This window comes from Pseudorca crassidens, chromosome 2 (assembly GCF_039906515.1).
Source record: "Pseudorca crassidens isolate mPseCra1 chromosome 2, mPseCra1.hap1, whole genome shotgun sequence".
NCBI lineage: Eukaryota > Metazoa > Chordata > Mammalia > Artiodactyla > Delphinidae > Pseudorca > Pseudorca crassidens.
The window spans coordinates 177,123,438-177,135,495 of record NC_090297.1 but is presented as its reverse complement, the minus strand read 5'-3'; the positions used below and the strand labels follow the sequence as shown (position 1 = coordinate 177,135,495).

Genomic DNA, 12,058 nt, shown 5'->3' with positions numbered 1-12,058 from the left:
ACAAGCTGAGATTATACATAAAATTATAAATTCATAATAAAAGTAGCCATTATTTATCTGTTGAGTCCTTTTTGTGTTGAGCACTTTACACAGTGCCTGTTTCACTCATCAATAATACTGTAATATAAATTCTAATGTCTTTATTATAAAATAAAAACAAGACCACTGATAGAAAGGTTACATAACCTTCTCAACTTCATTAGTGGTGGAATGAGTGGAAGAGCTGAGATTCAAAGCCAGGACTGACTTCAAAGCCTTAAATCTGTGTTTCCAAGTGACTGACTTCTCTTTAACAAGCTAGCACTGCCTCTATTTAGAGCAGGGATTTCATACTGAAAGGCCAATAGGGCCTAAGAAGGTGGTGTAAATAAGTGAAGAAGGCGACAGAAAAGACCAGAGTGGCGAGGCCTGAGGCTACCGGGGGAACACGTCCCAGGTGCGGAAGGTGTCCTGCTCAGGGGACATGGGTCTGCCACGCTGGACTGTGGGCCCAGCGCCCAGTCATGCCAGAGGCCTCTCAAAAGAAGCTGGAAATCCAGCCTGCTTACGTGACATACTCTGATTCTTTAAGTGTTGGTGAGTAAAATAAACCCTGGAATTACTACTGCTGTAAGCGTGGGGCCACATTTAGACTGGCACAACGAATGGCCCCAGAAGCGTGCAGAGAGGCCCTGGCACGCACAGACAGGCAGGCTGTACCTACCTCTGGAAAGAAACTTTCCCAGAGGCATCCTTCGAGTCCACACAATCACCAGTCTCCTTCCAAATCTTTCTAAGTGCCATGCTCTTCCCACCAGGGCATCTACTCCTGCCTTCTGTTCACTCTCCCTAAAATGCACTTTCCTGCAATCTTCAAGTCAGCCTCTACTCAAACTCTGGATCTCACTTCAAGTACTACCTCCTCAAATGAAGTGTTCCGACTCCCACAGAAAATCCTCCAACTTTAGGTTCTCACGGCTCAATGCATCTGCACACACGTGGCACAGTCATAATTTCACATCTGAGTGACTGACTGATGTGTCTCTCCTCCAACAGAGCATTAAAAAAGCCCATACGCATATGTCTGGTTTTCTTCATCTTCGATGTCCCTGCACCTAGCATAGTACATGGCATACAAAAGCACTCAAGAAATATCTGCTGAAGGAAGAGTAGAGGGAGGGAAGGGAAGGAGAGTCTTGAGTAACAACGTCTTAATCAGCTACCTCCATCTCCTCCTGGCCCCGGCTCTAGGCCCACCTCCAGAGAGCACTGGTACTAGCACACTCCCATAACATTTCAAGCAGGGATGAACACGTTAACTGACCACCAAATGAGAACGAAGCAAGCTTTATAGAACAGGGAATGGGGCGGTTACTGATGTATGTATTCCTGCTTAAGAATGTAACTTGGAGGAGACTGAGATTCTGGATCCTTCTCAAAAGTGAAAGTTGACAGTGATAATATTAGACCTCTAACACAGATACTGAAAATCCACCCAAGTTTACTTACTATCAAAAAAATGGTTTCCCAAAAGAGATCATAAGAACTACGATGTCTGTTGGAGTCTCTTCAAATAACGACCTTAAAGGGAAGCTTTTGATCTGTATGATTTCAGAGTGCAAAAGGTTTCCTCAAAAATGAAGACAGCAAGGTTATCGAGAGTCAATGATATTCAGTAAGAACAGAGGAAAGAATAAACAGAGGCTAGAACACGTGGCCTTTCCACGTGAACATCAACAAGCTAGATTGGGAGATTAAAATAAAGTAGTTCTTGATAAAGGATTTCCAAATCTTTATAAATAATAACAATGAACTATGATCATATCTTTCTTATTCCCTCTCCGGTGGAACCACAGATAAGTTCCTTGCTACTACCTAACAAAAAAAGGTCTTCATCATCTCCCTTATTTACTATACAATGAAAAGCATTATCAAGTGGCATTTTCTTAGTCTAAAACGGCCCCTTTCACTGAAGGAATACATGAAAATATATTCTGATGTCCCCCATACTGAACGGTTTCTACTCCCAAACCACGACTCCTAAGATAGCTTCAATTAAACTGATTCTATGCAACTCTGGTTCTTTGCAGTATTCTCAACAGAAGGGAGGAGAGGGGCAAACTTGGTGTTAAACAAGCTTGGGAAAGAGTCCATACTCCTGTGTTCCAATTAAGAGATTTATAGGGGCTTCCCTGGTGGCGCAGTGGTTGCGAGTCCGCCTGCCGATACATGGGACACGGGTTCGTGCCCTGGTCTGGGAAGATCCCACATGCCGCGAAGCGGCTGGGCCCGTGAGCCATGGCTGCTGACCCTGCGCGTCCGGAGCCTGTGCTCCGCAACAGGAGAGGCCACAACAGTGAGAGGCCCGCGTACCGAAAAAAAAAAAAAAAGAGAGAGAGATTTATACATTAAAAACGATGAGATTCCTATACCACAAAATCTGCTTAATCCAGTATTTCTTAAACATTATAGAACCCAAGTGACATATTTTGGGGGAAGTGTCCCAACCCAGGAAAGCCCTCTAACTACTCTTAGAGGTGGTGTGTCTCTGTATTTCTTGGCACAATTCAAAAGCTATACTTTACAAACTTGTAACTTTAAGGTACCTGAGCTTCTGTTCCTATAATAAACTTCAACAAATTATTATCTTTACAAAGTGTTACAAAATATACTGCCTGGGCCCTAATTTCTATAGATTTCAATAACTTATGGTTCTTATGAAATATTATCAAAACACATACCCCTTCCTTCTCTGTAACAGATACAGAAAAAAACTCATTTGTATGAAAATTTTCTAGTCTGCATAATGTGACTTATTAATTTAGTCTAACATCTTAGAGAACTCTGGTGTCTTGAACTTAAAAGACATGCAGATCAATCCTAATGCAGATTGAAACTAATCTTGGTAACTCTGTACATCAACCAGGCATATCAAAACCCTGAAGAACAATGGTAGCAGAGCTGCACATAAATTAGAAAGGAAGTCACATCTGTGCAACAAAGCCTTTAACATACTCTTAACTGCTTGGTATGTCTGGGTGGATCTCATAACAGAAACTTTCTTAACTGGAGAATGAGGTAGAAAGTTGGTGAAACTTGCAAGCTCACAAACAGGTAACAGTTTCAAAAGAAAAAAAGAGGAGGAAAAAACATTACACTGAAAGGATAAGTTTGAGATTCAACTAAAAAGAAACAATTATCAGAGTAATTTCAAAGCTTTCAGGTTCAAAGTTCTCAATAACAACTGCTAAATGAATCAGGCCACAAGCAGCACAGAGATGCAAACTGGGCATTAAAACATTGGAAGTACTAACAATTTGACCATTTCTAGTCTTTCTGCTGCGTTCCTACACAGTGTCTTTTTGTGATTAGTTCTGTAAAATCACACACCATAGAACTGTTCGCCTCTTATAAGTATATTTAGGAACAAAGACTTTGATAAGGAAGTAGAGCCTTATCATTCACACATTGTTTAATTAAGAAGCTGTCCTTGGATTTCAGAAAAACTGTTCTGTAAAAAGCATCTATTAAAAACTATCACTGATTTTACCAATTGCTCGGAAGCTCAGTAATGAAATCAATTTCATGGCATTTTAGATGAGACAAAAGTAAAACCAACAGCAGCAACAGTTAACCACAAAAAAACTTATTTTGATGGCTACACCAGGGTAACAACATCAGTTCCATAATTCACTTGGGGAATGGCGAGGAGGCAAGTTCTGACCCCAAGAAAAGGTCAATAAATAAATCTTTAAGAATTTAAGTTCAATCTTACAGCTATGAGTTACCTTTTGAAGTCAGGAAGACCTAGGCAGATCTCATAAAATGGGTGTACCTAACCTTTTACCACCTTCCCCTCACCCACTCGACTCTGGAGACACTGGCCTGCGTGCTGCTGTATGGGCCTCAATCCTGACCCTGCGTGTCTTTCATGGAATGCTTGTCACCAGGCTCTGGCTCAACTGTCACCTCCTCAGAGAGGCCTCTCTCACTCCTTTCTGTAAAGAGTCCTATCTGGCTTATTCACAGCAACAACCCTAGCAACCAGAACACGGTCTGACACAAATACTCATAAGCACTTGTTGAATGAATAATGCGTCCACGTACAGTTTCAATAATACAAAAACAAATCTGATGACAATTTAAAAATAAGTGTTTTAGCAAAATACATATAAAGACAAATATCAGTGCAGAAACTAAAAAAAGAACAAAGACTCACAGATAACAAAGATTATTGCATAGATTAGTGGTTACCAAAGGGATAGGTAGTTGCGAGGTGAGTGAAATGGGTGAAGGGGTCAGCTGTATGGTGTATGGTAACTAGACTTGTGGTGGTGATCACTCTGTAGCATACACAGATGTTACTACAATGTTGTACAACTGAAACTTATTTAAAAAAAAACGGGCCTTGGTCAGATCACCTAGAAATGACCATCTTTAGGACATTAAAAAAAAAAAAGAAAGTTTGCCAAAAGTGAGCCAAAGGCTTATAATCATGGACGTCATGTATTTGGCTGTGTCAAGTATGCAACTTGCAGCATGACATCAATCACAGCAATCTGCCTTTTAGAGCGTAAAGCGTTACTTTTTTTTTTTTTTTTTTGTGGTATGCGGGCCTCTCACTGTTGTGGCCTCTCCCATTGTGGAGCACAGGCTCCGGACGCGCAGGCTCAGCGGCCATGGCTCATGGGCCCAGGCGCTCCGCGGCATGTGGAATCTTCCCAGACCGGGGCACGAACCCGCGTCCCCTGCATCGTCAGGCGGACTCTCAACCACTGTGCCACCAGGGAAGCCCAGCGTTACATTTTAATAACATGAGATATTATGGCAAAGAACTCTCCTAAATTGAATCTCGTAACTCCTCACTGACTTTAAATTCTCTAACCAGGTAGCATACAATCTACTTGCAAGTTAATCAAAGCAGCTTTTCTTTACACTCAGTTTAAAAAAAAAAAGACACCCATGAATCAAATAATCACCCCACAGCTCTGTCAGCACAACTGGTCATTAAAGATAAATGTATGAAATTGAAAATGTTGGAGAACAAAGATTTCCTTCAACATCTGCTACTCACATAAAATGAATGGAACAAAAGAACCTCTGCATTCAGAGTGACTTACCGTTACAGACTTCAGCGTCATACCATGATAGGTGCCCATAGTGTCAATTTTGAAGCCTTCCGTTTCTATAAAGAAAGGGAGGTTACCATTAGACTTTACATATTTCATGATAAAGAACAAACCTAAAGTAATAATCTACATTATATCTGACAGTTCAACAGAATGACAAAGCCTTGAATCTACTATAGATATAAAGTTAAATTATATATTTGTGAAGTTAGAAACTTTAAAAGGAGTACTGGTCTCCAAAATACATTCAATACACACCAATGAGCCCAAAATGCAGAAGCTGGTTAGGACTCTAAAACCATGTTCAACGGTCATATAGTTGGTTGGAAATATCAAAAATTAGATTGAATAAAATACTTTATAACCCCCAAATTATTTAGTCCTAATATTCAACTACAGCACCACTAAAAGCATCTAACACCATGAGACCTCCTTAACTTATAAAAAGCTGTGTTCCAAAATTACAATCATAAGCATATGTTATGTAACTCACAGAAAAGCAACGTTGTAAATAGCGACAGGGACTCCAGGACAGAGGCCCAATATACCTTTCTGTGATGGGTCAGATATTAAATATTTTACACACTGCAAGCCATATAGTCTCTGTCACGACTCCTGAATTTTGCAGTTGTGGTGCAAAAGCAGGATGAACAACATATGTAAACAAATGAGCACAGCCTGATTTGGCCCAAGGAGGTTCAGATTTGGTCTGTGGGCTCTAATTTGTCAACCCCTACTTTATATAATTCGCCCCAAAAGAAAAACATTGCAGTGGATAAAAGAACACATTACTGTCTTTCTACACCATGGATCCAGTACATGCCTTTATCCAGCAAATGAAACCAGCACACAAAATTCACTGTATAAAGACAACAAACCCTTTAATAAACTTAAATGGAGATTTCAGATTATGCAGGAAAAAAATCGTAAATGATAAACTTCTAGTTGCCTCTAACCCATTTTTTCACGAATGAAGTCAAGATAAATGAAGATCCCAAGAGAAGTTGCGCTGACATTAGGCACCCCTCACTAGCCATCTTACTGATGCGGAAATGGTTCACTATTGAATTAGCCGTGTTAGCTATCACAAAACAAGTCCTCACATGCCTACTCTAAAATCTATGCTTCCCAAGTTCTCAATGTATACCTTTATAAATGGGGAAATATGATTTTATATATAGAATTTCCATTCTAAAATAAACTTCTGAGAAACAGAATTAAGGCTACTAGCAGTAAATATTTATAGATAGCTTATTACATATACCAGTTACTATTCTGGGGACTTCATTAACTAGTTTAATCCCCACAATAACACTAAAAGATAGGAACTACTACTAACGCTACTATTAGTATTGTAATGACACACAGGAGGAAACTGAAAGAGACTGCACTTAAAGTAACTTATCAAAATTATTCTGTAAAATGCTGGACAGTATTTTTAGGCTTTGAAGGCCACACGATCTCTGTCGCAATTCAAACTGCTGTCACAGCACTAAAGGAGCCACAGGCAACACAAAAATGAATGAGTGTGGCTGTGTTCCAACAATACTTGATTCACGAAAACATGTACATGGTGGCACAGACTTGGCCTGCAGACGTTAGTTTGCCAACCCCTGCCCCGAACGCCAGGCCACAGTGCCTCTCAAGTTCAGCACGGCCACGGTAAGGGGAAGACCAAAATTAAGTAACTTGCCTTCTTTTCCTTTGAATCTTTCCTGGTCGTACCTGTTGTAGGCAGCTGGAATAGGCTGCTTGGTACGCAATGTGGGATCCTGTAGAAAAATATAATAACTATGAGTTACATGTCAATATTGTTTAAATTGTTACTTAATACTCATAATAAAAAAACACAATAAGGGTATTGTTTTCTAAGCCTTCTTCTTCTCAATATTTGAGCCAATAAGACAAAAACAAGGAGTAGACAAAAGTGGGGAATCATCTGAAGCTGATTTTCAAGATACTATTTACTGCTAGAAAATTACCATCCCTGCCAGGGACAAGGCAAAGGACCCCAAGTAAACGTGCACAAAGGCACAAAGCAAAATTCTTAGACATTGCAGAAATAAAATCGGTGTACTTAGTAATTTCATTCTAATTACTTAAATTTCTTCACAAATTAATAAACTGTCTCCAGTCATGAATTATTTTTCTTTAACAAAAAAAAATTTTTAATGCAAAGCTTATTGGGCTGACACTTTGGAGCCTTTTAACTGAATTATTCCAATTATTAATCCTTATATTAAATAAATAACAATGACAATAAACCCATGTATCAATGTACAGTGTAAAACTGAAGCTAACAAAGGTGTTTTTTAAAAATACTGAGAAAAACTTGCTAATCTAATGATGCATAATTTAATTCAAAAATACTTTATATAAAACTCAGTCTGTAATAATCTAAAGAAGCAGATTTAAAGAATATTCCCAAAATTGCTTGGGAAATTCATGGTATTCATAAATACTGAAATATGCTTCATTTCGTTACAACAAGATGCTACCGCTATTATTATTCCAAATAAAAGATACTTATTCAAGACTGTCACTAGGTATACACTTCTATTGTGAAATGCCAAACATTAAAATTTTCAAGTATTTTAATGATTATGGAAACACAGAGAATATTCAGTCAAGAAGATAATGGCCGAACTGTTTTAAGATTTGACATAAGTTTCATGCCAGCTGCTATTCAAGATGTCAACCAATTCATGACCATAGGCGCCCTGTGTTTCACCATAACGTCACCTGCCCCACTACCTGTCTGACTCATCTGTATGTCCCGTTAGACTACAAGCTCAAAGGGGCTTTCGTTCTTGTCCCTCCTGTATCCTTGTCAGCAAACTGCCTGACAAATAAGAGGCACTTAAAAACTTGCCAGAAAGTCACCTCAAGTGTTCATCTAAATACCGGCAAAAATTCACTACCTCTACAAGGGTAAACACCAAGGATTTCATGAACAAATAAAACTACTAGTTCTTGCAAAGACTGCATTAGTACTCTACCAAATTTTGACATACTTTCAAAAATTCTATATAAAAAGATTTTATTTGCATATTATTTTTCCTTTGCTGAACCTTATGAAACTGGCTTCATAGATTTCACTTATATGTGGAATCTAAAAAAGAAAACAAATCAACAAACCAAACAAAACAGAAACAGACTCACAGATGTAGAGAACAAACTGATGGTCACCGAAGGGGTTGGGGGGAGTTGGGGCAAAATACGTAAAAGGGATTAAGAGGTACAAAATTCCAATTACAAAAAAATTAAGTCACAGGGATGCAATGTACAGCATAGTGAATAAAGTCATTAATACTGCAATAACTGTGTATGGTTAACAGACGGTTACTAGACTTACGGTTCTGATCAATTTGTAATATATATAAATGCAGAATCACTATGTTGTGTACCTGAAACTAATATAACATTGTATGTCAACTATACAATAAAGAAGCAAATAAATACTCTAAGATGTTTTCAAAATTACAACACGGAATAATCGCTTTCATTAAAATTACTACATAAGCAGCAAAACATTCTTACCACAGGTGCCGCATTTGGGGCCGGTCGCTGTTCAGGTGCACGCCCTTCTTCTCTGGCTTTTACTGATTGAAGAATTGCAAAAATATTCTTGGAAAAATTCTGAAACAAATGGATTTTAATTATTAAGTCTGCTTAAAATTAAATATCCAAAAGCAGTAAGTTTACTTAGTAAACAATTTCAGACTCAGTTTTCTTCCTATCAATTCTTCCCTACTACATCATAATGAGGTATGATTACTACACAAGTAAGTAAGAATCAACTGCTACTAGGAAATTCACCCAAAGACCAATTATTATAAACCCCGTGTCACTCACTTATTTTCATTTTACTTAAAGTGCATAACTGGCTATAAATTCATTCATATTCTCCATTTATTCAAATATGTAACCAGGAAACAAGTTAATATTAAAAAAAATAAAAATATGGCAGATTTGTTGCCAAGGGGGCTTCTTAATTCTAAAAGAAATTAATCCTTCTGAAAGAAATCAACTACTATATTCTCTTCTAGGTATAATAAACTCCAGTGCTAATTTCAGACTGCTATAATTTTTATGAGATGTTGAAAGTTTTAAGATACTGTTTGTTAGGACTCAACATGCACTTTTCAAAGTTTTTAAGTTGGAATGCAATTTAAAAATTTAACTTAACTTTTGCACGAACAACCTTAGCAACACTGAACAAAGCTAACGAATCTGACTCCTCCTTCCTTCATGAAATATTCTTCTTTTACCTGAGTCTCTCCCTCAGTTCCCTTGGGGCTCTTCTAATTCTGCCTGTCAATCACTTATCATTTTAAGCAACATGTTATGACTATAAGCCAAACACCTCGCTTGGCACTCAGACACAATGACAACTAAGAGAGACGTCGTCCCTGTCCTCGTGAACCTCAAGTGGTTTCTCTTCTCCATACAATTAAGAATACTGTTTCTTTGGCTTGGACAGCTTGTCCCTCCTAATTACTTTTTACTATTTAGGTATCATTCTCTCGTCGTGGTTCTAGACCAAGTTAGCTGCCCTTCTTGGGTAGCATCCCTATAATGTCATATGTCACAATTACTGCTTATTTAATTATCTCTCTCCTATTAAAGAATATAACCTCTGTGAAAGCCAGGACCAATGCATCTCTAGTGAGTGCCCACCACGTGCCTGGCTGGTAGATGCTGAATAAATATTACACAAATAAACATGTATACAAAAGGAGAGATAGCCTGAAACATAACTTTAACCATTGCCCCACTAATAGTACTTACAAGTTCCTATAATTCTTTAGGACAGCAAACAAATGTCTCACAACCCCTTCCTACTCTCGAGAATTATGGCACACCCCAAAGAGTTTTATTATATAGGTTACAATATTTATCACATTAGAAATTTAAACTAAAATATTTTAAAAATATTAATTCCTACAAAAATGAGGGAAAAAATATTCCACATAAAAATAACTTGTTTTTATGAAAAAGTATTTTCCAAAATGCACAAAAAGTAAGGACAAGGAAGAGTGGCACTATGTTAAATTTAGGAAACTGTTAAGGTCTCAGTAGCAAAAAGAAACCTCTCAAATTCTAATTTTCTCATGAAAGTTCACATTTTATTACTGGCAACAAATACTGTCAGTTCCATTTCTTGAATGAACAGGCTTTCTTCCCTCATTTTCGAAAAAATGTCAAATGCACAAGTGCTCTTTGTGGAGACAATCATCAGATTTTGGGATGCAGGAGTGCTTTGTATGCTCTGATTTCATCACAGAAAATACTAGAAAGACATATACTCAAAGGTTAAGATTTAATAAAATTAGTAAATTTTCAAATTTCACCAAGGACATCATTAGTAGGTGAAGAACAAAATGGCTACTAGCAAAGTTTGGTGCCAATGCTTTGATTCATGCCAAGATGCCAGCAGTTAACCAACCACTGCTTTTGCACCAGCAGTGAGAAGGTCAACACAGGGACATATGCAAATAAAATCTTAATCCTATTATGAAAATAGTTGAAAATATGAAAGTCAAATTTCATTACTTTAAAAATAATAAAGCATTTCATGAGAGACACAAACTCTATAAGAATCAATCAAAATGTTACTAGCTATCTTTGTGTGGTAGAATTACAGGGGATTATTATCTTCCTTTTAGTGATCTCTTTTTATCAATCTTTCAAAGATGAACATATACTTGTGTATGTAAGTTTAAAAGCATGTTTTAAACAGTATTATAAAATCAGGCTGCCTTTTTGTAGGGTGTTTGCAGTGGTAATATAACTACAAAAGTATGTAGTTACATTTTTCATGGAATTTTAAACCTGTCTTTTATTTCGGAAACTCAGAAAAAAAGAAAGCCCTGATACCTGGTAATAATGAAGATCTGTCAAAAATCACAGGGGCTTTCAGGGCTATAAGTACCTAAAAAGGTTTTTTTAGAGGGTTTATTTTAGAGTTTTGCAGATGAGAACAGTATACAGAGAGGGGTTTCAGTTAAAATTGTTGCTTTTGACTTTTAAAAATGTTCATACTCATAGAAACAAACCTAGCTACCAAACAGTTCTTCTAGTATTAACTTATTTTTAAAATTACACATTGGTGCCAACAACAGTAAATTATATTAGAACACTAAGTTTTGAAATGATGGTACAATCCTGCCACCTAGAGCTCAAAGAAAATTGTTCATTTCAAACGTTACAATGAACGTTGGTAGAACAATATAAGTAACAGTATTTAACTATTAGCCATACTAGGCAGTAAAAATGAGTATCAACAGATCACTTTATTTTAAATACAAAAATGAAAGTTTACTCACGTTCTCAAATTTCTCTATAATTCTAAGCTCTGGAGAATGATTCTTAACCTTGACCTCAAGTACTTTGTAAAACAAGTCAAAGTACAAAAGAAAAAGAATTCTTTCCTTCATATATTCTTTTCTAGTAGCTTTATTCCTACTAAAATGGCACAGTAAACTTAAGGCCAGAATCCAAAAAGAACTGCAAAGAAAACCAGTCTGCCTGGACCAATGTTAAAGTTCACTTTCATCAGTAATCTCATAACTTCTATAAACCTTCTCACCAAATCACCACTGTGAACTGGGCATCAGTGAAGAATTAACATTTAAGGGAAAATTTGGATGTGTGGGAGGAAAAGACAGGTGAAAAGAGGTAAGTGAAACAGAATCAACGCAACCTTTTTGGAGATGTATTAAGATACTAAACATCCAGTATCTTTCAACTTATCTTTCAAAATTTAAAGTACATATCTCCTTTAATCAGCAATTCACTTCTAGGAATTAATCCTTTTGCTATATAGACATAAATGCACAAAGCTGTATGAACGAGGATGTTTTTTAATGCAGTTTTTGTAATCATGAATAGGAAGGGAAGGAGACAGGGAGAAGGGGAGGAGGAGGGAGGAAAGGGAAGGAAGAAAA

At 37.3% G+C, this 12,058-nt stretch overlaps 1 protein-coding gene across 1 annotated transcript in view; it reads right to left on the bottom strand.

Annotated features, from left to right (window-relative positions):
* The window catches only part of CDC73 (cell division cycle 73), a 91,086-nt gene that overhangs the window by 63,650 nt on the left and 15,378 nt on the right, over positions 1 to 12,058 (bottom strand). The window contains exons 8-10 of the mRNA XM_067729780.1: positions 8,649 to 8,747; positions 6,802 to 6,880; positions 5,100 to 5,164 (exon numbers count right to left, since the gene is read on the bottom strand). Of these exons, the coding sequence (XP_067585881.1) occupies positions 5,100 to 5,164; positions 6,802 to 6,880; positions 8,649 to 8,747 (243 nt within the window). The remainder of the gene's footprint in view (positions 1 to 5,099; positions 5,165 to 6,801; positions 6,881 to 8,648; positions 8,748 to 12,058) is intronic.